This window comes from Ammospiza nelsoni, chromosome 2 (assembly GCF_027579445.1).
Source record: "Ammospiza nelsoni isolate bAmmNel1 chromosome 2, bAmmNel1.pri, whole genome shotgun sequence".
NCBI classification, from domain to species: Eukaryota; Metazoa; Chordata; class Aves; order Passeriformes; family Passerellidae; genus Ammospiza; species Ammospiza nelsoni.
Window position 1 is genome coordinate 55128074 of NC_080634.1, and position 26940 is coordinate 55155013.

The 26940-nt window shown below is 36.5% G+C and overlaps 1 protein-coding gene across 2 annotated transcripts in view; it reads left to right on the top strand.

Moving 5' to 3' along the window:
• Positions 1-26140, top strand: part of COG6 (component of oligomeric golgi complex 6) — a 55359-nt gene extending 29219 nt beyond the window's left edge. For both annotated transcript variants that reach the window (XM_059493768.1, XM_059493769.1), the window contains exons 12-19: positions 2681-2772; positions 4465-4582; positions 13310-13441; positions 13992-14159; positions 16113-16220; positions 17630-17683; positions 20125-20204; positions 23747-26140. In XM_059493768.1, coding sequence (XP_059349751.1) covers positions 2681-2772; positions 4465-4582; positions 13310-13441; positions 13992-14159; positions 16113-16220; positions 17630-17683; positions 20125-20204; positions 23747-23894 — 900 coding nt within the window. In that variant the 3' untranslated portion in view covers positions 23895-26140. The remainder of the gene's footprint in view (positions 1-2680; positions 2773-4464; positions 4583-13309; positions 13442-13991; positions 14160-16112; positions 16221-17629; positions 17684-20124; positions 20205-23746) is intronic.
• Positions 26141-26940: the final 800 nt, after the last annotated feature.

A 26940-nucleotide genomic window follows, 5' to 3' on the forward strand; every position in this document is an offset into this window, starting at 1 on the left:
AAAAGTGCCATTTAGAAAGTCAGAGAATTACAGAAGAATTGAGATTAGAAAGAGCATTTGGAGGTCACTTGGTCCAAACTCCCAATTGAGACTGGACCACCTAGAGCTGGTTGCCCAGGACTATGTCCTTGTGACTTTTAAATACTTCAAGGATGGAGGCTCCACAGCCTCGCTGGGCAGCATATGCCAGTGCTCAGCCACCTACCTGCACAGTAAAATAAAAAGTGTTCCCAGATGTTCAGACAGAATCTCTTGTATTTCAGTTTTGTGCCTGTTGCTACAGAATTATGATCATCCTTCACAACCTTTTTGTTTTTGGTCTGTTGGAAGACGCCTGTCCTAATAGGACAGTCACCACAGCTTTGTTTTTTTGGAAGATATTTCCAAACTTTCTGTACTCTTGAATCAGTTCTGTTAATACTGAATGCTGATGTTTGAGTTCAGTATTTCTGTGCATGCCAGCAAAGTAATTAGGAATGAAACTCCTGTGTAAGTCAGAGGAAGTTTTGGTGTTGATCTGAGTGCTTATGATTTTTATAGTTAAATATACAGTAACTTTAATTTCAGTTGCCAAACTCTTTACACTTAATGCTGGTAGTCTCTTTAGAAATAATCCCCTGAAATATTGTTGTTGGTTAGTTACTGTGCTAGTAAAAAAAATCCTAAAAGAACAATTAAAGACTTCCCATTGTATTCTGTATTTTAATAGAATGCAACTTACATTAATTCGCTGACAGTCTTGACTTTCCAGTAAAAAGTATGAAACACTTATTGTTTCCTGACGGGAAAGGAAAAAAAAAAAAAAAGTAGAAAAAATCCTGCCTGAGAAGCCTCCAAGCAGAAGAGCCTTGAGACAATGCATAATAGGTAATTAGATAATTACAAGCCCCCATGTTCAGAGGAACAACAGTAACTGATTCAGTTTGGAGGAGTCTTTTCTACAATATATTGTAGAATGGTTATGCTTACATGCAGTCTAAATTGCCCACATTTCTTACTGATAGTTGATTTGTGTTTTAGGCACTTAAGTGACTCTTGAATACTCCCTAGTGGTAAATCTTAGCACAGGCCTCTCATTTCAGTTGGAGGTAGGAGAATCCTAAAAAACATTTATATTAAACTCCTCAGCTTTTCCATAACATTTAAGATGAGTTCAAAGCAAAATGTCTTTGATGCCCTATGTGGACTGCAGGTAGTCTTTTATGGTCAGCTAAGAACAGGACATATCGGACTGAAAAATAGTAAGAGCTCTGAATCCAAAGCTTCCCCAAACAGATTAGGTTGTATCACTTGCAAATTTTGGCTCTCCAGTGCAGTGAAGACTTCTATATGGGAAGCAGCAGTTCTTCTTTTCCCACTTTGTCTTTTTAATTTTTATTTTTCTCTCGTGATCCTAAAATCTTTTTTTTTCCATTTTCTTCTGCCTGTTCTCTTGTTCACTTTTTAATTATTTTATTTACTTTCAGTTACTCCTTTTTTTTTTGTTAATGTGTTGTTTTCCCTCTTTTTCCCCTGCCTGCCTTATTCTCTTTTGCTGTACAACTAGAATGTACTCAGTATTCATGCCCACAGGTAACACTGGAGACACTTTTAGGTGACACTGGAGACATATATTTGTATATAGACCTCTGTATATACAAACACATTGAAGAGCAAAGTTCACCTTTGTGTTGAAATAAACTTTGTGCATTGAATATTGTGAATAAGAGTTATTTGCTGGTGGGCTGTGAATTAGATGCAAACTGAAAGGATTGAGAGAACATAATCTTGGTTGGTTCTCCCTCCAGCTGGCTCTAAGAAGGGACTGCAGCACACTGTGTTCTATTGAACAGAAAATAACTTGGTAGAGTGGGTGGTGGCTGCTGATTTGTGTGTAGCCCTTTCACACTCAGGCACGTGGGAGAGCAGTGCAGGTATAAGTCACTGTCTGCTCTGCTTCGCAAGTGCACAAAGATTGACCCTGGAGCAGCTTTCTATTGGACTGGATTGAGACTGTGTGTACCAAGGGGACAAAGGAGACAAGACATCAGCTGTCCAACTGTAAAGACACTCAGCACCATTTTGTTGTGTAGCCTGCATATCCTGGTTGAGATGAACAATCAACATAGCGGGTTATCAGTTATAAATATTTCTAACTAAATACTGGTAGGAGATATATATGCTCTCCTTTCAGGGAAGAATTTATTCATCCAGGTAAAATTTGTTTCTTAGGCAAAATACCTCATATTTTGGTGTTCTGAATTTCTGCATGATGGTAGAAATCTACTGCTGTAGTTTAATGATTCTGCAGCATTGCAGCTATTCTTGCTATTCAGTGCTGGGGAAGACTCCGTAGTATGTATGTATTGGTATTAATCCATAAAATTCTCTCAGTATTTTTAAATTTCCAATAACATCAGAAGTCTGTAGGGACTGTAGGATTTTTGGAAGGGTTTTTGGATTTGTAGGTTTTCTTTTTTTAAGTGTGCATATACCTTTGTGTTTTCTGCCCAGATGCTTGGCAGCCCAGAAGCACTTCAGTTCAAGCCAAACATTAAAGTTAACTGGACATTCTCTTTTAAAATTTATTTCTAACTGAATTTATTTTTCAAAAATCAGAGATATATTGCCTATAAAGTCATAGAAGGCTGGCTTTCAGAATTTATGACCAGAAGAATGTTTGTATTTGTTCCTGCTACAGGTTAGAATTGAGCAGGTGATTGTTGCCGAGCCAGGAGCAGTTTTACTGTACAAGATTTCTAATTTGCTCAAGTTCTACCACCATACAATCAGGTATGCAAAATTACAAAATACGTTAAAAATGCCTTTTCCCCCTAATTGTATATGTAAGAACAAACCTGCTAGGAAGAGTACTTTTGTTGCTTAGTTGCTGCTCTCCACTATGACATCAAGTAGAAACATATGGAATAATAAGCAGAAACCATTTACCCATTGCCATTCCTCAATTCATATCAAAACTGCTTTGGAATACAGCATAAATTTGGCACAATAACTGTTTCTTCATTGTTCTGTGTAGATTCAAATAGTGTACAAAAAAACTCTCCACAACATTTCATATGACAAAGTCCCCTTTGAGCAAATGTTACTAAATAAAATTTCTTCAGATTTTTGGGATTTTTTTGGGTTTGTTTGTTTTTTGTTGATGTTTTTGTTTTGTTTTGTTTTAAATAGTTGTGTTTTGATAACTTTTTTTCCCTAATTATGTACTCCCTTATCTCACTGTTGAAGATGTGCTGATCATCTTCCAACCTCTTAGAGACCACTAGGAATACAGGAACTGGAGGAAAGCCAGAGCTGCTAATTTATATATCATTTATATGTTGTGGCATATGCTGTAGTTCATGTTGGTTAGAAGGAGCAGTAGGAGAAAAATCTCCCTCCACAGCCCTGGACTGAACTGCTGAGAATTTGAAGCATTAATATTACTAGTTGAGCTTCTCTATCTGAAAATACTTCAGATGTTGGGCAGACTGGGATAAGTGGTTCTTGGGCACTTCCCAGCTTATTTAAATTCCTCAACTGTGGTGGCAGGACTATTGTAGAACACATGTAATGCCTATTCTTAATTTTATTGTACAAAAATCCTGGAATATTTTGGTCTTGTTTTTCTATCTCCAAAATTAGCATTTCCCCATGGTTATGAAGCTTGGTGCAATTGAAAATATGATGTTAAAATGGAAGATCTTAGTCAGTCTTATCTGTTGGTTTCTGTCTTGTTAACAGCACAATGTTTAAAGACCACTGAAGTACCTTCTACTAGCTGAATAATTTCCTCTGCGTAGGGAAGGTGCATCTTACTAATAAAAGGAAAAATCAGTTTGAAAAATTATGTATTAAACACAAGATTGCAATCTGAAAATTGAGATAGAGGTTTAGTCCTATTATGACCCAATGAATTTTCACTGACAGTTTGGGACTTAAAAGTGCAATTCCTATAGCCAGAGGGAGGTTGATATCTGTGAGAGGAGCATAGTCCTGTAGTGCCATTTGAGGCCTATGTGGTGTCTGTGCTAAGTGTGATAGTTTAACACTCAGAATAGCAAGGCATTAATTCTTACAGTTTTGGGGTTACCCAGCATCCCAGTGCAGAAATGAGAGAGGTAATGCTATGCCTAACAGGCAGTATGATAGAATATTGTTAACCCTTTTTGTTGTGTAATTTGTTTTTGATAACAGAAGTAGATTTATTGCATAAGAAAGCAAAAATCTGGTAAATTTTAGTGCTCTACAAAAAAGTGTGCCAGTTTGATAGCCTGTGTTTAATATTTGCTTAATGACATACTTGATGATGCTTGTTCTTACAGTCAGCTTATCTCTTAGCCACTATGGAGAATTGTTCCCTGTAATTATTTGTTCTAAATTTTAAACTTTGAAAATAATATTTTTTAAAATCATATTTAAGTGTCTGACTATCATGTTGTTTCCCCTTTAGATTCATTAAATAGTTTTAATTTTTTTTTTCAGTGGTATTGTAGGAAACAATGCAGCCACACTGTTGACAACAATTGAAGAAATGCATTTGTTGAGCAAGAAAATATTCTTTAATAGCCTGAGTCTTCATGCAAGTAAACTAATGGACAAGGTTTGTTTTAAAATTGTACATCTTTCATGTTTCAAAACATGCTTGCATTTCCCTTTTGTCTAGTAAGATTACTAGGTAAATAGCTGGTTTATATGTCAGCTTTTCCTAAAGTTGAAATCTTGTATTTTCAATATTTTAGTCATAGAACTACATTACAAACTTGCTGTTTATATTTTAATTCTAATAATGGTGGAGGTTTTGTAGATAAGTGTCTAAAATCCTGTGGTTAGCAACATTCTTTGGCAGAACAGTTTACATATTTTTAAAATCTACAAGAAGAAACAAAAGTAGGAAATTTTCTTAAGTGCAATAGAGCAAAGTCAGGCGATTAAGCTGTATCATTTGTATTAATGCATCATCAGATCACTAGTTAATTGTGCATCATTCCTTTTTTGAAGTTTCAAGGTATATCCCAAAATGATAAGCTAAGTAAAAAAAAAATAAATTTGGCTTTTCTGTCTATTATAAAATCACGTGAAGATTGCTGTAACATTTGTAAATGCATTTCTTAATTATTTAACCTACAAAAAAATGGAAAAAAAATCTTCATTTTCCAGAAACTATTCTTTGTGCAGACTTGTAATTTGGTGGCCACTCAGTTAGGTTTTCTGAGTTTTCTCATTATTATTCTGTGATTCCAAATGAATTTTCTCATTCAGCACAGTTTGTCTGGTCCTAATTTCCTGTCTTTCTGCAGGAGATGGGGAATGACTTTCTCAAAGAAGCAGTTGTTCCTCCTCTTCTATCCCAGATACCCCAGTGACCCCTTTCAGTGGTTTCATTTGTTCACTGGTTACTCCTTAGCTGCTACCACCCACAGTCCATACTGCTAAAGTCTTCTTAATGCATTGTTGCTGTCAGGTATTTCCATTTGAATGCAGGATCTTATAGTTCCTTTGCTATTAATGCTTCTTCAAGGATCAGCTAAAGCTGTTCCTAAAGCATGCAATGGACAAGGACAACATGAATTTACCAAAAAACATTTTATTTCCTAATACGTAAGCTAGAATAAAGTTGTGTAAATTTTCCATATATGAAAAGAAATCAGTGATGGACCATAGCAAAAATGTGTGACTGCTCTTTGCTTACAAAGTGCTTAAAAAAAAAATTCTTGGCTTGAAAACATCTCTTTATTCATCTCTTATTTATTTATCCTGTTGAGTATTACATCTATACTTAATTAAGATCCAGCATGATTTTCCTACTTGTGTAACTCACAGTCTGTGAGGTGTTGTTTTGGGTGATACACTGTTTTCAGCTTGGAAATGTGTAGAAATCAGAAGAAGGATGATAAAGGAATTATGATCCCCTAGTCAACAGTGTGTGTTCTTTCTGTTGTCACTGTGAGAAGGTTGTGTATTCCTCTTTGCCCTTCTAGTTCCCCTTCCCTTAGCCCCCAGTCTGGATGTAACTGGTTCTAGATGCTGTCATTGTTTTATAAAGTAGTCAAATTTGCTTTTACTGGCCCTAAATGAAGGCAGTGATTGCCCTGCCACCTTCAGTGGTGTTTTATTACAAGTAATGAATGACATAGCGAGCCTACCATGTAATGGGGAAAGATCATAATATTGCTCTTTCTCAGAAACACATTTATAAATCAAATCTGAAATGTCGACAATATTACATTGCCTTTGTGCCCTATGAAGATCTTTCCTCAGAATATAATTGAGGTCAAAAGCTTAAAGAGATTTAGAGGACTGTTAGATATATGGGTAACGAAGGCTTCCACAATTATTTATTAATCTGTTAATAAATGTGAGGTTAAATGTGAGGTAACTCTATGTCTGAGAAGAAGTCTTCCTGTTCTAATGTGTAGTCCTTGTAACTGAGCTTTTGATAGTCCTCCGTAGCACCTCATATTATTACCCTTTGTGAGTGGATTACTGAATTGATAGAATGATGTCTTATCTCTTCATGACTGAAATTAGTTTTTCTTCATAAAAAGTACAAAATTTATAGACTGATTACACTTAGAGAAACATTATTTTCCATGTGATAAAGATGTTTCTTTTATCATAAATTTAATTCTCTTGTTACTTAGTTTTTGTGTTAGTGTACAGATAGCAGGTTTTATGCCTTTTCATTTGTCTTTGTAAATTTAGTAGTGAATGTCACAATGCCTTTACATTTTGAAGAAACTGAAGGTTGCTTTTTACCGTGCTTTTTTTAATGCATGTTCTGACCAAAATTGTGTATATGTATTAGGATTTTCTTCACATCCCAGCCTTTTTCCAGCTTCTTGCCTGTTATGAATGTAATGCAATTGCTTCCAGATAATTTTTTTATTTTCAGAGAAGATTACCCCCTGGAAGATAGACCTTTTGTGCTTACATAGGCAGTTACAGAAGCTTCATTGCTGTTCATGTTGTGCAGCTAGAGAATATTCGCTGGGAAAATTAGTAAATTATTTTCCACTCGAACAGTCTGGGAATTATGGTTTCTTACTTCAATTTAGATTATGCATCTTAAGGCATTGATAAGCCTGTTTCAAAGAATAACAATTGTCCAATACTTTGATTAAAATATGATCCTTAAGGTAATTTGAATAATTTTGGAAATACATTAATATGCAAATGGAATATTCTGAAGTAAAAATACTTCTATTTCTATATGTTTAGGTGCCTCTTCTGTTTAGATTATTGGAAAATGGTGAATAGCCTGTCAAGTAGACAATTTTAACAGTAATATTTCCTCAATGTAATCTGTTGTTGCTGATAATTCTCTTTTTTAATATCTACATTGTATCTAGTAGTTGATAGACCAGAATATGATTTAAGCAAATCTTTCACTTAAGTATAGCTAGTTTGGAACATTTTTTAGACAAAGCAGGTTTCATTAAATATGCTAACTCCTCAAGATTCCAGCCTTAGAATGCAAATGACAGGGTGGTAATTGTATGTCCTCATCGCCACAGACAATTTAATTCCCTAGATTATTGATTATCCTGAGTTGAGCATTGTCTTCAATCTGCCTGGGATTTAATTTCTAAATCACAGTGGGAAACTGAGACTTCAGGCTGTTCTTTCTAGGACAAGAAAATAGCTTCTTCTTCACATCTATTTTTGAGAAGAGTCCCATATTACATAAGGAGTGTCACTAGTGTGGAGGTGTATGGAAGCTTTTAGGCAGTCTTAGATCAGGATTTTCTCTCTTGGTTGTCAAGCCATCGGTATAAATGATAGAGGGAAATCCCTGGTTACTTCAGAATACTTACTGGTTTGCCCAGAAGCACTTTGCTATGAACTTTTTTTCATTACGTAAGAAAATCTCAAGCATCCTGGTTGGAATCTGAAAATAAAATAGTCAGCAGCTCTAAACTTCAAACTGTTTGTTCTGAGAAAGCTTTTTTTATGGTGTTCTCATTCTGGCTTCTCAGGTAACTCTGTTTGAGCTGAAATCCCTGTGACAGAAATATTCAGCAGACTGCTGGAAAGCAGATCCATTGTTATCAAAGAAATGCAGGAGTCTCTTTGGTTCTGACACTTCTTGGAACCTGTTACAAAGATTGGTAACAGTTGTTGCAAAGCCACTTTTTTTTTTAGGGTTTAAAATGCCATTCCTGGCTTTGAGACTCTCAGGCTGCTGTAGAGCTCGTTGTTGACATCCTACAGAAGCTGTGCATCGCCAGCCTCCTCCTGTGTCACTGAAGGTTTGGTGCATCAGCTCACTGCAGATGCTGTCTCTCCTTTGCCTTAGTGGTTCTTACCCTTCAGAGCCAGTGTTGGGCATTCTTGCCAGTACTTTCTAGTTCTGGTAGCAATTGATTTGTTCTGGATCTTGGTTGAACTAGAATGTTTTTTTGCCAGTATTGGGGTCCTTATGCTGAAAAATTGTGTCTGTATTTGTTACTTTTTAGCTTTTTTGGACCCAGCCATGGGTCTACCAAGAGTGCTAGTGAAGTGGATCAGAATTATCATTAAAGTCCTTATGTATCCTTTTCCATGTTTCTTATCACTCTGTGCTTATAAAACAAATGTATAGGAATTCAGGATTCTGCTTGTGTTACTCGTTGTCTGATTCTAAGAACAGCCCATTACAGATGACCTCTTTACAGAAGATTATAAATCCAGGAGAAAACAGTAAATGAAAATAATCATCAGAATGACAGAAACTGTTCCAATGAAACTGGAAGTAAAGTTCAGAGTACCTAATGGAGTGGAGTGGATGGACTGCTCTTGCAGTCCCCTCAGTATGGGAGTTATTTAATATCATGAATCCATTGGTGAGGCATTTTAACAAGTGTGTTAGACCAACTGATGTCAGCATGTTTTATTGGACCACCTGTTAAATTAGGAGAGTGGGAATTTTCAAACCCACATGTCCTTCCTTTGGTTTCGCTAGTGTTCCAGAACAATTATTAAAGGAAAGAATAATTGCAAACATTTAATAAAATGGAATGAGAATTATCATAAGGGCACTAATGAAGATTGTGCCAAACTCCAGTCATCTGCTGTCTGAGCTGTTAGAAGACTATTAGTAGAGTATCCCAAATTAAGTTTTGGGATTGTTATTCCTTAATGCTCTTCTTTTTAGAGTAGATGTATGCTAATTAAATGCTGTGATTGCATTATCTTTTAAGTTTGTCAGTGAGAGAGATATTAAAACGTTGCATGGGAATAGTTGTAAACTTGTCCTTCATAATTTGATTCCTGCCAGAATGAAACCTATTAGGTTTCTGGGAAATCAGATGTGGGGCAGATTGAATAAGACTGATTATTATGGTTGTGTTCTGAATGCTATTGTGCTTTTAAATGGATCCATGAGAACAAAGCAAAACCTAGTTATCTTTTTCTCCAAGACCAGCTTGATAGCTGAAAAGAAAAGCATGCCATTAGGCATTCTACTTTGTTGACCTCTGTAGGATCCTAATAGGACCAGAAAATCTTAAAACAACTTCTCTGATATGACACGCGCTCAGGTTTCTTGGAGTGGTGGTGAATATTGTCTCAGCTGAGGAGAATGGACTCTGCAGTTGATGCTGCTCGGTGTTAACTGACAGCATGAAAAATTCATAACATTTTTGCAAGGTTCTCCTCTGTAGTACTTTGGACCCAGGCAGTGGGTTTTTTTAAAAGACTGTATTTAAAGCTGATTAGGCTCTTATAAAAGCCACTAACCTTCCATTTGAGACTTGTAAGTAGGGCTTTCTCTGTGGAGTTCTGTGTTTTAAATTACCATTTTGTTTTATTTGGTAGTAGTATCACAGAAATAAAGAATGGATGAGTTCAGCAGGAAACTAGAAACCATCTCGTCCGGCCATCTTGCTCATGACACAGACCGTCAGCTAGAGCAGGTTCCCCAGGACTTGCTCTAGCTGAAGTTTTAATATCACAGAGTACAGACTCTAAAACCTCACTGTGCAGTTGTCTCCAGTGCTTGACTAACCTCACAGTAAAAAATTGTTTTCCTGTGTCCTAATCTGTGCCCATTGCCTCTTGACCTGTTACTGGACAGCACTGAGAAGCATCTGGCTCCATCTTGATCCCTCACTTCACATATTTATACACATTTACAACATCCCCCCTGAGCCTTCTCTTCTCCAGGCAGAACACAGCCTCTCCTTGTGTGGGAGGTATTCCATTCCCTTCCTGAGCATTGTAACTGTTAACTTTCTAATGTTAAAGTACTGCAGTATATAAAGTTCTGATCAACTGTGCAGTATTTTCAGAAGAAAATTTGCCCTTTTTTAAAATGAAACCTTTAATGTAAATGAAAAAGGGAAACAACATACATGCACACTTCTCAATTGTTGATGCTGCCTTTTCTTTTTTCTGTATTTTCCTTTGGTGTTTGTAAAATTCTATAAGACATCCTTTGAGCTACTTGCTCTTATAGACAGAGGAACCTGCTCTGTTATAGGTTTGGAGGAAGATTACTGGCTTGGTAGTATCTGTTCCCCACTGATTAATATGCAGAAAAGAAGATAAAAATTTTTGACTAAAGCTTACGTACAACTTTCAGTACCCATTTCAGAATTCATTTCAGTTTTGTATGTTAGATTTTAAAAATGGACAATTTCTTCAGTTTTTTGAAAGGCTGAAGAGCTGTTTGGCATAATTTCTGTATGACTGAACTGATAGTCAAAACAAATTAGAGACTTAATACTGTGTTAGAGTATGTTTTAATGCAGTTGAACTTGCTGCTGCAGAACTTCCCTAATCATGTTTTAGTTAGCTGCTGTCTAGCTTGCATCTGAAAGAGATACTTCAAAAGTAGAACTCAGCATGTATTTGAAACCTATTTTTCTGGAAATGGGATAAATTATAATGATCTCTTAGTGCCTGTAAAACATTCAGGGCATCAATTATTTTTTTATTAGAATAGTTATTAGTGCTCATGAGTTGGAGTCCGTAGGTTCCTGTATAAATTTGAAGTGTCAGTTTTTAAATCTTCTTTTTTGATTTTGTAAAAAAAAAGCCCTCACTTTGTATTCATCTGTCAAAAGTTAGAATTTTCAAAATTAATATAGCACTACTTTGATTCTTTTTCTACTTACTGATATATTGTCTCTATTGCAGTAGTCAGGAATTTCAGGGTAACCCAAATAAAATTTAGTGATCTAAAATGAATCTTTTTTCCTTGCCATATTTACTTCTTCCATTTTATTGTTCCTTGCGCTTACCTAGAAGACAGTGGACAGTAAAGGAACAACGAAGTGAAAGATGAAGCTAATTTAAGAGCTTCTGAGTACTAGCTACCTCAGGAGACAAAAATTCTGTGCAAAGCAGCCTGGAATTATAATTGCCATGATCTATGTGCGTGTTGGAAGTGAAACCTCCATCAAACTCTAGTCTCAAAATAATGCAAAAATATTGCTGAACACAGTCCAGTTCAAGGCTGAGAATGGGGTGTTCAGGAAACAATCAACAGCCCTAATATTAACAAGAAGAAAGAAAAAGTCATTCAGTGCTGTAAATTTCAGTAAACTTTACTGCTGATCAGCACTGAGTAAGTGCCTCTTTTTGGACTGCCTCTTACTGTTACTTTATTGCTAGAATATTTGTTTCATGCTTTCAAGATTGCTTGGACTGAACAACTGTTCTCTGAACCTATTAGTATTAGTTTTCCATTCGTTCTTTGAGTTCATTATACTCTCTTTTGGAAAGTGAGAATAGAGGAACATTTTCCATTCAGAAGGATGAAAAAAGTTTTCATTAAATCTGTCTTGGTAACAGTGTTGGGACATGTATGGTATCTCAAATGTTTCAGAGCCCAAGTGTGAAGTTTGGCCTGGTTTCAAAGAGAGCGATGTTTTTTTTCTTTCTTTGCTTGCATGTTCATCAGGTATAGATTCATTTCCAGAAGACTCTTATGTTCTGCTCTAAAGATATTTGCTGTGCTCTCCTTGGTTTCTTTGGCCATTAGCCTCTGCCCCTTGACTCAAGCATCCATATTACTATGCCATGTATCAGTATTTCTCATCTGGTAAGGTATGGAACATGTTGCCCAGGACTTGGAGCCATCCAAAGCTGCTGCCTTTTCTTTAGAGCTGGAGCCTTATGAGCGCTGCAGAAGTGCATGCTGCATTGCTCTGCTGTGGCCAGACTCCCAGCCAGACTCCCAGACTGATTCACATGGGCCAGTCCCATCCAAACTAACTTCTTCCTACCTCCTTCTGGAGAGATAATGCCTTTAAGTCTTACCTTACTTTGTATTGCTGAGGGTCTCCTTACTCCCACATGATCCAGCCACATCTGTGTTTGCCCTTGCATGGGCAGAACAGAAGAAGGTGGAAGTGGATTGTTTGCAGAAGGAAATGAGGTGATAGGGATTGGAGGCAGCAGAAAGCCAGTTTGAGGCAGCATTGGAGACAAAAAGATGCAGCTATGTTTGGAGTAGAACCTAAGAAATGAGTGTTGGGAAAAAGAGGTGCTAGATCTTTTACAAATGTTTTGTTAAGTGTTTAATGAGTATCTGCCTGTTTCAAAGAAAGGGCTAAAGTATATAAGCCTGGGTTAAAAACAGTATAGTGTTTCAGTCCATTTAGGGGTCCAATTTTCATAATTTGACTTGGAAAGTTTATATTTTTTATCTATTATATACAAACTTTGTTTCTTTATTTTTTTAAACATCTGCATTACCTGCTTCTTACCTTTGCATAAGCCAGCACGTCAGTTTGTGTAGTCTCTTTGCTGTTCATATAGGTCTACATGAGTTAGCCTGTGTGAAGTTCATTTGTGTACTGGCAGTAGACAAGGTGTGAGCTTGATGAGGATTGAGACTGTTGCATTTGTGACTGCAGCTCTCATACTCAGTATCACAGGAGCTGTGCAGTCTTGTCAAGAACTGCTGCAGCATGGCTCTCATCTCCCAGAGCTCTGCCTGCACTACATTGTGAAGTGTTTGCAGGAGGTCCTGCTTAAAGTGAACTCGGTGGTGCCAACAAGGTGGCTACTCTTTGGCACCTAATCTAGTAAAAGTATTTTTTTTCACTGCCTAAATGAGTAGAGTTTGGGTTTCTCCAAATGGTGAAGTAGGTATAGTCTGAATGAAATGAGAAATTCAGTGTTGCTTGTTTGGCACTGAATTATATGGTTGTACTGAAAGCTGCCGGCAGTTATTGTCTGAAATGTGCTGGATTTGTCCAGTGACAAATTAAAGTTCTTTTCTGTATTCCTATATGTAATTTTGTTATTAGCTCATTGCATTTGTGCTGACGGACTGGATGGTATTTGCTGTAAATGAGATTAATAAAAGTCCTGACAAACAAATAATCTTGTTTTTCAGGTTGAGCTCCCACCTCCCGATCTTGGCCCAAGCTCTGCTCTAAATCAGACACTTAACTTGCTCCGGGAGGTTCTGGCATCTCATGACTCATCTGTTATTCCACTGGATGCCCGTCAGGCTGACTTTGTGCAGGTACAAGAATGTTTGACTGCTTTGTGTGTGTGAAGAGGAGGGAGAGGGGCAAAAAAAGAATGTGTAAGTTAGCTTCAGTACACAAAGGTAGATGGAGCATGAATCTTTTTGTCTGGTCCCATTTTGGAGCTCTCTGTCAAACCAGAGTTTGTAATGTGCATAACAGGGTGACTAACAATATGGATAATTACAGCTGAGTATGGAGTGCTACTCTTGACACAGTATCTAAATTCAGTTATCCAATTACTACTCCATTAAGTAAATACACCCTCAAGATTGCACAATTACCAATTATCTAATCTGGGTTATTCTTCCTCCTGCTAGGCTGGAATCTGTTCTTGTCAGGTTTTTATACTTTCCCCATCTCTGTGGTAGGTGATCACCTGCTGACAAATCCAGTAGAAAACTGCTTTCACAGTTGGAAACTCTCATTCCTCTTTATTCTACTTTGGGGAATAAATATGTGATAAGAGACAGAATGAGGTTAGAAGCCTCGTGTGACATGATTTCCTCCCTCCCCTCCCTCCTTTCTGTGTGTTTGCTGTTTTAGGTTCTGTCTTGTGTGCTAGATCCACTGTTACAGATGTGTACTATGTCTGCTAGTAATTTGGGCACAGCTGATATGGCAACCTACATGGTAAATTCACTTTACATGATGAAGACTACTCTGGCTCTCTTTGAATTCACTGACAAACGTCTAGAGATGTTGCAGTTTCAGGTAAGCTTTAGCACCCCCAAAATAAAATTAATTCATTCCTGATTTTTGCACACTGTAAGTTGTGCTGTGAATATATTTATCTTAAAATCAGCCCAAAGCCAACATTATCAAAATCAGGGAAATGGACTAAGAGGGCTTCTTATCAGAGACCATGAGCAGATAGCATGTTTCATTTTAAGCAAGACAAAAAATTAGTACAAGATTTGGGTTTGTTTGGTTTAGTTGCAGATAAACCCAGACCAGTGAATATTTTCATTATCATAATCATTCTAATATTTATCTGCAAACTGTATGAGAAGAAGCAAATGGAAATTGTAATCACAGCCAAATGGCTGACTATATTCCATCATATTAGCAGTTAGTTCCATAACATAGCAGTTAGTTCATCATCTACTGTAAGATCATCATCTATTTTGTAGTAGGATATTGTGTAGCTGAAGTTACTGCTTCAGTCCTGCTTTCTGCCTCTCTTTTCTCATTTGTTTGGTTTCCCCTCACATCCTGGGATAGTAGTTCATATGTAGTGCAGTTTTGAAATGGAAGTCAAAATTTAGAAACTATTGACTTAAAAAAACTTGGCCACTGCCCATTTATATTTTGCTACATGAATATGTCTGCAATTTATCTCAGGAGAGCCTTGGGAGCTGAGGGGCTTGAAAAAAGTCACAAATTCTTATTTGAAGGGATCAGCAAGGATTGGCTGAGAGCCATTTTTCACTTTCTAATCTTAATCAGAATTTCTAGCACTTTTAGCTCTGAAACAAGCAAACAGACAACCTCACCAAACTGGCTGGGTATTTCTAATTTCTTTTATCAGAGTTCCTTTCACAGTAAATGTTGCAATTGATTTATTCTTCAGAAAAGCAGTAGAGCTGAAGCTTACACTTTTAATACCATTTACTTTCTTCAAACATTTTACAAATACAGGAACAGACTGAAAAAAATCTTTAAGATTATACATAAGTAGGTTATTGAAGTGGAGTTAGAATGGCATATTTAATAGGAGAAATGCTTTTCATAGAAAAATAACTCGCTAAGACAGTTAAAAACTACAAATTGAAATATTAAGATTTCCCTTCTGATTTAAAAAGTAAAGTGTATTCTTCTAAACAATTTTAGGAAGTAAAAAGGTGAACTCTCTAAGTATCAGACAAAAGAATCTTACCTTTTACTAGACTTTAATATATTTTTCTTTTCTTTAGGATTGGAAGAAAAGTTTGTGGGGTAGTTATCTGTAAAATGGAGTAATAATGTATATATAACCAAATGTCTGAGATTGCTCAAACTGAAAAATGATTGCTGCTGCTGTGACTAGATTTAGGCATTAGGTTTTCCTGCAAAGTAAAGGTTATATTAAGAATGTAAAATACTCTTACAAGTTTTTTCATATGAAGATAATTAAAACAATGCAGATAACTGTAATATCGTTGTCTATTGTTCTTTCAGTTGACTTTTTTTCAAATACATGTTTATCAGTATTGAATTCTGAGTATGATTTAGTTTCAGTTTTATTTTCCTTGTGAAAGACTGTTTCTGGTTTATTGTAAAACTGCCATGTTATTGTCAGTATTTTCAATAAGAATGGAATGTTTTTTAAAACATACTTTCAGAGAATTATAGCAAAATAAAATTATATAGGAATTTTTAAGATCAAGGCTACAGTCTTCATTTTTGGTGGTGTTGTATTTACAAATACAAAAAAATAGGTTCTTTTATTAGTCAGACATGAAAGAATTCTCTGCATTTTTATTATTAGTTGCTTGTAATATGAAAGATGTTAAATGGATAAAATAATTACGCTGTATGTATTTGTAGTATTTCCTGGTTTGTTGATCACTCTCCTTATTTATTTTTTTTCTTCTTATTTGTGTTTCTAGACGTTTTAACCCCAGAACTTGTTACATTTAATATTCTCACACGCTCTTTATAAATACCTTATGCTTAACATTTCAGATTGAAGCTCATTTAGATACACTCATAAATGAGCAAGCTTCCTACGTGCTAACGAGAGCTGGTCTGAGTTACATTTATAACGCTCTGCAGCAGCACAAACCAGAGCAGGTGAGCTTACAGAATTTACATGTTAAAGGGGGTACCACACACTTGCCAACTAGTAGAATTTTGGCACTATTGTTTTTGCAAATGGACCTTCCTCTGAAAGCAAAGGTTTGGTAATGTTTGTTTTTCACATGGGACCAGGACTATCAGACACAGGCACCTTGCAGCTACAGCTTTTTTCACTGTGTATTCAGGAGGCCTAGCAGAGTTGGTGTGCAACAGTCCTGTCTTGTACACTCTGGGTCTGAATACCAACACTCCCATGGCACCTAGGACATGTTAGACTTGCTGTGTGTGTAAGCAGCATTCAGCTTCTTCATTGCTTCCATGCATGGAGTCCATAGATAGCTGCATGCATTTGGTAATTGCTGCTTTTTTTCTTCTGTGGAAAAGTGGCAGATGAGTTTAGTAGTAGTTTGAAATAGTTTTTTCTTTCGCTCTTATTTGTTGCTGTAGCTATTCTAGTATCAAGACAGTGAGATTCTCAAAGTGAAAACTTGAGATTTCTTAGAGGAGCTGAAAACTGGAATTCAGAGCTCACGCTCTCCCTTTCTTGTGAAGCACAGTTGCAGTGTGGTAGGTGTTAATACAGCCCTTCTTCCCTTCAGCTGTGCTTATGTCCTTTTGTGATCTTTTGTAGATTTTAAAAAATAGTGTTTTCTGGAGAAAGCAGAACTCTGTTGGAAAGCTTTATGTTGTTTATTCCGCTAATAATTTTGCATAAAGTGCCTTAACTCAACAGATTTTTATACATAAAGATGAATAAATAAATGTGTAAATAATCTGATTAATAACTCAACTTGGTTTTCTATTCACAAGCCTAGCTCCTGTTTTAAAACCAATTTCAAGTTGACTAGAGCAGGTTGTTAATGGGATGTAGCAATTTTCATTTCTCTCTGTACAGCTGCCTGGCTGCAGAGGTGGTGATGTTGCAGAATTTCCTAGGGGGTTAAGCAGCGTTTGTGCATTGTACTGCCATACCAGTACAGAAGGTTTACTGGGAAGCAGGTCTGAATTCTTCATGGTCCAAGAACAGATAGATAGAGCAAGGTTGTTGTCTCTTAAGTCCTGATTTTCAAGGGGATGTAACCAGTTTGCAGTTCAGTTTTAATTCTAGACCTTGTGGAAGGCTATTTTTTGCTTTATTTAATGGTGAAGAAGGAAGAAAAGGTTTTGAAAGGACATATTGAGAATTCCGTATTCTCAGCTTTTAATTTAAGGGAATGGTAGAATACAAATGAGCTGTTAACAGCATTTCAGTACTGAAATTGTGATAGTTTCCAAACATTAAGATCCTGTAGCAGGACCAAATAAAAATTAACTACTGAATCGATTGTAGACTTTATTATTTATCTTTTTCTATATTCTAGTATGACCTTTTTTTATCCCCTTGTTTGCTTATGGATTCTTAGGGTCCTCTTTCAAATTTGTCAAGTATGGATTCCGTGTCCCTGAAGGTTGCAATGGTAAGCGTTTATAACTTTTATATTATGGTGGTGATAGCTGTGACATGGTAAAGAATACTGTTAATTATGTGATTAGAAGATATTCATCTGTAGAAGATATTCATCTAATCAGTCCTAGTCTTTAGGAATAGATGAATTGCATGTCTGGGAATACTTTCTTCATTTGTAGTAATTTGACCACTTGAAGTAATAAATACATAAATTATTTCTGAAGAGGTCGTAGTAGAATATTATTTTCTAAGCCTTGAGAAGCAGATCTTTACTTAGAAGAATGCTGTCCCATGAGTCATCTTAAATTGCTAAAAGCAAATACTTAGCTCTAATTAGTTTTAATCACCAAAGTTTCTTTTTTTGCCTCTATGCTTTGAAATACAGGTTCTGCTATCATTTATAATCTTAGTCCTAAGGCTTTGATTTTATGCAAATAGTTCAGCTTTACTCAGAAGTTAGATTCTGGGTATATGTCACAGTTACGGGTTTTTTAAGTTGAAAGCTACAATGTATTTTAAAGCAAATTATCAGCTGATATTTTTTCTTAGAGTGTGTGAAGGCTGTTTTGCATAGAGATAGCAATACCACAGTTTAGTAGGCAATAATGTATAATGTCTCACTCTTCCTCCTTAGCCAAATTTAGCTTTATTCTAAAAGTTTAACAGTAAAGACCTGCTCATACAACAGTGTATGTACACACCCATGGAAACAAAAGAGAGTTTAAAAGATTTTTTAAAAAATTTGTATGTTGAATGCATCCCAACTATGATAGTGTAACCCATTTTTTTTCTGTTCAGGATTTAAACCAGTAATTCCCAAGCTGATTGGATGAACAGGGCTCTGGCACAGAGCACTCAATGGTTTACTCATATCAGCATGCATTTTTATTAAAACTTAGGAATTTTGCATTTAAAATATCTTCTATTTATCATGGTCTTGTAGACTAACAACAAATTTAAAGGCTGCAGCCTGGGGACCTTCTCTTTAAATTATACATAAGTAGCACTATTATCTGTAGTAGTACATAATAATTTCCCTTGAATAGTTAAGACAAGAATCCAGCTGTTTATTTTTTTCATTACTTAACATCATCTTCTGTGAACACACTTTAACCAGAATGGAACCAAGTATGCTGAAATCAAACCCGCATAAATCCCATCTATCAGCCAAATCTATTGGCTTCTCAGAATTTAAACCGGGGGGAGTACTTGCAGGCAGATTCACTCTCCCATTTATGCTTGAAAGTTTTTCAGGTTCCAGCCTTCTGAGTTGCTCATGCATGCTTGCAAATGGGGTGCTTGTTAAGTTCACACCCCTCTCAGCAAAAGCTCCCTTGCTTTCCAAACAAGGACAGAAAATCCCAAAAAATTATTTTGTAAGAATTGTGACTTCATTACTCATTTTTGTCTATGTTTTGAATGATGGATTGATGGGGATTTTAGGATTTACCAGCTTGAGAATATTCATTCAGTGAATGAATGAACAGGAAGGTTGCCATCACTGGATAAGCTTACTTAGGGCCTTGTCTTAGTGAGTAATTCCAAGGATTTTATACACGTTTTTTTGGTTAATCTGTTCAATATTTGATGACATTTCTGATAAGAATTTTTTCTCTCACTATCTAATTTAAATGCTTCTTAGTGTATAATGTGTTCAGTATTCCTTGTAGTTTCACCTGTGAGAAGAAGGTTTTATCTTCTCAGTAGTCACCCATTTGACCACACAGTCACAGAATGGTTTGGGTGGGAGCTGACCTTAAGGACCATCTTCTTCCAGCATTCCTGCCACGGGCCAGGAATACTTTCCACTGGACCAAGTTGCTCAAAATCCCATCCAGCCTGGCCATGAACACTGCCAGGAATGGGGCAGTCACAATTTTTCTAATTGACTGTTGAAGATGGGAGTAATGTTTTTTTCTTAGAATCAAAGCACTGCTCTTCTTATCACTATATTCTGTGAGAAAGAGAAGTAGGCTTAGAAGCAGTTCAAGAAGCCTGAAGTGAAGGATTTGCTTTTTATTTTTCCAAGCATAAGCAGCAACTCCCTGCCAAAAAGTAAAAAGAAACATGCAAAAAGAATCAAGCAACATGTCTAATTTGGAACAGAATTGATAGAAGATAGCTCTGAAGCTGTCTTGTATTCCCTCTGCATCGAATAGACTCGGTGTGATCTTCAGTGATGTATAAGTACCTGCACCACATGCATAGGAAGCTTAGATGGATAATTATAGAAGCTGGATTCTCATTATTTGTCCTCCACTCATATGCCTCTGAGTCAGAAACAAAATTTTGGTGGCAGAAGCACTGAAATCAGTAATTTGTTTTGGACAATTAAGTTTTGTCTTTTAATGTAATCAGTGATGTTTTCAGAAATTGTGGTTTTACCTATTTTTGTGTAATAGCAAGGTGTTGATCCCATAGCAATGTTGATCCCATATTCTCCTCTCGCAGGCTCAGTTTGATCGCTATCTGTCTGCTCCAGATAGTCTGTTCATGTCCCAGCTGAATTTCCTTCTGAGTGCCACTGTGAAGTAAGTACCTTGCCTCTGAATTTCTGTTATGCCTGAATAATGATCGCAATCACAAAGATGAATTTGATTAGGTTTTAGTGAATCATGATGAGAATTCAAGTTATCGGTGGTGATACTATTTGCATTGTCCTTCAGGTCACAATTCATTTGTGCTCTGACTCTCCTCTTTTTGAACAGGCAGTGAAGAGTATCTAATTCTGTAACTTTCTGAAGTAGTTACCTTTGATTTAAGAGACACCATCAAGATGAATTACATTTTGAACATACTCTGCTGTGTCAGCGGTTTTTTGTCAACTTAGTTGTAAATTGGTTTAGAACTATTTTGTAAGCTTTCCAAAGACAGGTGAAATATATAATTCTCCAAGTTTTCTTTTATCCCACTGCTTTGTCAGTTCTAGAGTTTTCACCTTTGTTGTCTTCTGCTGTAGAATATTGGCATTCTGTCTCATTGAATATTTTGCTGAGATTATTTTACTTTTCACCTAATGTATTTTTTTAGAGATTTCTTCTTTGAAGTATGGAAGTAAGAACTTTATTATTTATCTCTTACTTTGTTTTTTGACTATAACTGAACCCTAAGGCTAGGGAAAGTGCCACGAATTTCTTTCCAATTAAATGTGAACCACATGAAGACTTTCTGTGGTACTTAAACTCGAGAATTATATGTTGCACTGATCAAAAACTTTCCTTGACATTATTTTTCACACTTTGTGAAGAATGCAGGTAACCAAATATACCAGAAACTGAGACAAGTACATCACATTTTACATAATGCAACAGTATTTGGAGTTTCATTATTAGTGCTTGTCCTCACTGGGGTTGTATTACAGCAGCTTGCAACTAAAAAGTGATGTGTCAAGGGAAAAATAATTATTGTTGGGAATTGAATAGAACAGTTTGTTTGGAATGACCTACAGTGATCAACTAGTCCAGCTGCCAGGTTGTTGTGCTGCATTGCTCAGGTTCTCTTCATCCAAAGATTTGCAGTGTCACACCATACAGGTAGAGCAATGGCAGGCCACAGGGAATGCTGGTGGTTTTCAGCTGGCATTGAGTGTCTCTGCCAGATTTACCATTCCCACAGCTCAGCTGCAGAGCTGACCCTGTTGTGGGAGAGCTCTACTCTCTGTACAGATCAAACAGAGTAGCTTGACCAGTATGCCATTGAAACATCACAATTTCTACTTCTCAGTGTCAGGGCATTAAACCTGTATTTTAGCTCTTGATATATTTTCTTAAATGTAGGTCTATTTAAGAATTGTAATGAGAGTAAATGTATTTTGAAAGCCTTAACTTTTCATTGCTAACACAGAGGCAATTTTAAGAGGTAGACTCTATGCTACCATAATGACTCTGGCACAGTGAAATTACTTGAACTTAATCAATCCTTCTGTCAGAGGAACCAAGATAAAGTAGTTATGTAGGCACTCTTAGCCTATCCCATTGATAAGCTTTTTAAGCCTCTCAGCACATGTTAAGCTGAATTCATATCATCTTGCAGCAGGGGACAGTTGAGAGGTAAGAGGGAAGCCTTTTGTGAGAGTGCTTGCTACAGCTGCTTCAACTCAGCTAACATGCAGAAGTTTATTAACCTGCTATGATCAGTGCTGTAGGTCAAGTTCTGCTCAGAATGAAAACAAATCGGTTAGCCCATTAGCCTTCAAACAACTAGCTTAAAACACAAGCAATCCTTCTGAAATTTAAATACCCATTTCCAGAGGTGCTTGTAGAATCAGTGTTGATAGTCAATATTTTTGATAGTAAGTAAGCCTTGAAAATTCTGAATTTTCTCAAAATTCAAGCAAAACATTTTACCAATGCTATAATTTTAATCCCTCTCTATAGTAATTGAAATTTTCACTTTTGAAGACATTGTTCTGAAATCAGATAATGGAGATCTGTAACCTGTGAGGGCTTTGGTTCTCAGAATCAGACCACATGCTTTGATGAGGGACCAGTGTATTATATACTCATGGGCAATGTCATTTAAGCTTTGCAACTGTGAAGAACATTCCTTCCAACATTACCAGTGCATGCTCTTGTCTTTCAAATTCCTTCACTCATTTAAAAAGCCTTAAGCTATGTATTCATATGGTTGTTGGTCTTGAAAAGATCTTTTCATTTGTGTTGGATCACAGAAACTGAATGCTGGAATTACTAATTTTAGCAAGTGCTGCCATTTGTGTTAGTAATAAATGTATCACGTTGTTATGGCAACTGAAATCCTAATGTACTGATTAATGACACTGACATTATTTGATTGAACAACACATGTGATTCTGTTCTGTTCTCTGAATATTTTAACAAACTTTTTTATTTTTTCATTTGGTGCATTAGTTCTGCACAAATTCAGTGTGCAATGCTTTCATAAAAGATTGTCATGTTACAGTACCTTAGTGATCCCAAGCTGAGGTCAGAGATAGTTGTCTTACCTGAACACCCTGAATATGTTTCCCTTATAATAGTGGGTTTGAATTTGCTATTATAAGGACAGTCTATTTTTCAGGTATTCTAATGACCTAGTAGTACTGGCAGTTGAGGCTGTATTTAAAAAAACTGGATACTGTATGTCAGAATAAAATGCAGGTTTGATCTTCTAATCTGCTTTCTCATAGCTTCTGTTCCTTAATGTTTCCTGTAAAGACTAAGACTTTTGTATTTGATCTTTGAAATTTCTTTAACTTGTCTATTCCCAACAGTCTGTGAATTGAGCCCTGATTTTAGTGGATGCAATTTTGTTGTCTTTGTTTCTCTGCTGTGTATTACAGCAGGGCTGAATCTCTGGTTACCTTGGTTTCTTCAGCTTCTGCTGGAGTTCCCATTGCATGGGTTTGGCTGTAAAATAGTTGCAGCTGCTGTTCCTAATAAATAAAAATTAATCTGCTACTGTAAGCACCATCACCATGATGATTAAAGTAAACTGATTCAATGGGCAATGTAAAATAAAAATATTAGGTTGTCTTTAAAAAATATTAAACTTTCCAGTTAAATTTAGCATTCAGTCTCTGTGTTCTTCCTCGTTTATCTCAAGAGAAAATAATCGGACACAGACTTCATAGCATTGTTGGTAAAAGGTTGTGTTTTAAATCTCTGACCACTATCACTACTTTTTGTCTGATTGTGGAATCATAATGGAATCTTGCTGCCAAGATAAAGCAAATATAATATATTTGCTAATAGATGAAAAAGAAGTGTGTATTTACAAACACAGTGAGAAGCCACTGGAGGTAGAAGATAGATCACTAAGTTTATCAGTCTTTTAAAGGATACAGGTGAGTGCAGGTGGGAAACGGATGTTTGCAAATTAAATCCTTCTATTAGCTTTTGCTTGACTGTAGAAATAAAGAAACTCCTGTCATGGTTATCAGGTCATAGATGTGAGTTTATCTGTGTATGATACAATGAGAGAAAGAGCCCTCTTTTTTTAAATTTTTAATGCTTATTTTTAATGTAATTTTTAATGTATATCTTTAATTCCTTATTTGTACTACAGTTATATTCCCTACAAGTTGCAAATTATGTTATTTTGTTTTGGTTTTTAGAGAGCAGATAATAAAACAGTCAACAGAACTCGTCTGCAGGGCTTACAGTGAGTTATATGCAGCTGTGATGGATCCTTCAAATGAATACAAGGATCCAGAGACCATCCTACACAGATCTCCTCATCAAGTTCAGGCACTCCTGTCATAGTCTTGCGTCCCCCAGATTAATCAGAATCCATAATTCTGTATTTCTTGAGTATTTGCATTGAATTATTTTTCTGCTTTGAATTTGGATGTGTAACTGTACAGTTAAAATATGTAGGAATGCAGTTCTCTTTAATCTGCTTCGCAGAAGTCTAGTCTTTCCTGTGTCTTTGAATACTTTCAATAGGCCAGAAAATAGAATATAGATTGAAAATTATTTTAATGTATTTCTCTGATGGAAGTGGACCTTGACAATGTGCAATCTCTTTGAAAAAGGAGAAAAGCTTTTTTCCTTGCTGTACATAATCCTTTCAACTACAGGTTTAACCAGTGTCTGTTATGACCTCACAAATATTTTTATTTGCTCTATTGTCTGTTCTCTCACTCTTTTTCTCAGCCTGCCATCAGTAAAGACCGATAACTGAAATTTTAATACAACTGATACACTTTGAATGACTCATGCATCACTTTGCAGCTCATAAATCATTTCAGAGTACTTGATGCTCTTTTGCAAATCCTGTTGATAAAATCTTTGAGGCAAAATTTGTGTGGTGTTTTTGCAATATATTATCTGGTGTTTTCTGTCAGGAAAAGAAATGTTTGAACTACATGCTTGTACATAACCTGGAAGTTAATGATTTAAATTATTTTTATAATTCTGTTTTACTGGAAGAGTTTTGGTTTAGTGCAATTGTTTTCAGTGAGAATCCTTGTATCAGCTGAAACATGCTGATCTCCTAAGGCTGGGACCAGTAACAATGTAGGTTAGGAAAGTGGTTTGTACAGCAGTATGGCCATTCCTCCCTCACGTGTACATGATTTTTGTTTTGTTTGTTTTATTATACGGAAAAAATCCATCTGCTCTAGTGCAAGTATTTACTCAGTTCATAATCCACCAAGAGATTTTCATGGTTTGCATGACTTGGGATTTTGTAGGAGAGCTGAGGAGTGTACAAGTCCCAGTCTGATGCATAGAAAGCCATAAGTGAAGCTTTCATTTCCTTCCTCCTTTGGGGCAAGCTGAAGCTTGCCTGTGTAGAAGCTCTGATATTACAGAGTTATGATTTAGGGGACTCCTGCTTCCAGGAAAAGAGGAAAATAAGTAGGATATTTGTTCTCCTTTGGGTCTTGTGATAATTGTATGCCAATTCCTTAAACATAATTACTTTTTTTTTTTTATTGTTGAAAGAGAAACCTTCAGGAAACAAAAAGTTAGTAAAATGGATTTGTGACTAGGTTTTTTGTTTCATTTAAAGGATAATTTAAGCAAACTGTTTTGTTGGAAGCATTTTGCTTTTTCTTCTCTTTGTTACTGTAGGAGTGCCACAGAGTTATTACAGTTGCCTGAGTTTAGTCTCACATTATATGTGGCTTCTTTTATGTACATCAAGAGGGAGAGGAGCAGTCATTCATATTGAATAACTTATTTTATTTTTATTAGTAGTAATAGTCCACATATAAAATACATACTTAGTGGCAGCCAAGTCTGCAGCTTAGTGTATGCTTGCAAAAGAGCAAGATATAAAGAGCAGCAGCAATACATTTTAGCCTTTTGGAGGACTCATTGCACAAAATGCATTCAGTGCACTCAGAAAGCAGCTTCTGTGGTAATGCCACAATAAAGCAATAGCTCCTTTTCCAAATGGGAGTAATTTGTTGGTATAGAAAGTGTAAGTGTCCCTGGAGTTCTTGGGCCAGGCATAAATCTTTCTGTAAATATGAATGTTAAATTTAATCTGTTTAAAATCTCTAGACCTATAAGACAAAAAATTCCAGAAGCTTAGAAAAGCTCTAATGGAAAATTACCAGGTAAGTCTCTTTATATTACTGAGATTTTGCATTGCCATATTATACCTTCAGGTGGCTGTTCACTGTTGTTTAATAATGTTAATATTGCTTAATATGCCTGTAATTATTATCTAATATATAAAATTACATCAGTTGTGAAAGGACTATAAATTAGCTTGAGAGCATACTCATAAGAGTGAATTTTCTCCTGAAATAACGCTCGACCTTAGCCTCCAATAATCAGTAGCCTGCATGAGGATTAGTAACAAGTTGCTTCCTATCTTTGATTCTATGTAGAGACTTACTCATTATTTTGTCTTCTCTTGGTAAAAATGCAAAAGCTATAAAAGTTGTAGTTTAGGAAAATTAAAGTCAATTGCTAATTTTGGTCTGTGCAATTAAAGTTAATGACCAATAGTCACAAATAAGAAAGGGCATAAATAAAAATATTTGACTTACTGACTCTGTCTTCCATGTTTTTACTTTCTCTTGCTTGCCTTCCTATGAGTAGGAAGGAAAATGTGATTAGATTTTGACCTGCCTTTTCCATCTTGGCATTTCTGACCCTTTTATTTTACAAATTCCCCGGATTTCCACACTAGGAACGTTGAAGCTGCAGTCCCCTAATCAGCTAGAGGATCCACTGCAGTAAATGAAATCTCTCTGGGTGTTGGTACCTGGTCTGTTTTCAGACCAGTTACTGCAGCTCTGACTTGAGCATCCCATGCCAGAAGAGATGCTCCCGTGCTGGGCTGAGTCAGTCAGCCCTTCTGCTGTTGGTCCTTGTCACTTTTCCTGGAGGGACGTGGCTTTTCCTGGAGAGAGCAAACTCCCCACTCTGTGCTGGGCAGTGAGGGGGGAAGGTGGGAAAAGAGAGGGGTTTGCACACTGCCCACAGCAGGCAGCACTCCCTGCCTGTGACACCCTGACAGCCCCGTTCTGAGAACAGATGTGTTGTCTGGTACAAAGAGCACTTTCCTGGGAAGTAGGAGAGCTGGGTTCTGGGCCAAAGGAGTTGGGAATCAACATATCCCATCTTCCTGGCAAGCACCCAGCCCTCTGACTGTTGTGTAGTAGGAGATGGGGCAGGTCTGCTTGTTCTCTTTTGAGTTCAGCAGCTGTGCATAAATCAACACAAAATATGAGAGGCAGGAGATGGAATAAGCAAGGAGGAGTGTGGCCCTGTGGCACGTACATAAGGGGTCTCTGAGACCTCCAAGGTCTGGATCTTCCTCCATTTGTTACATCAGGACCTTATCTTT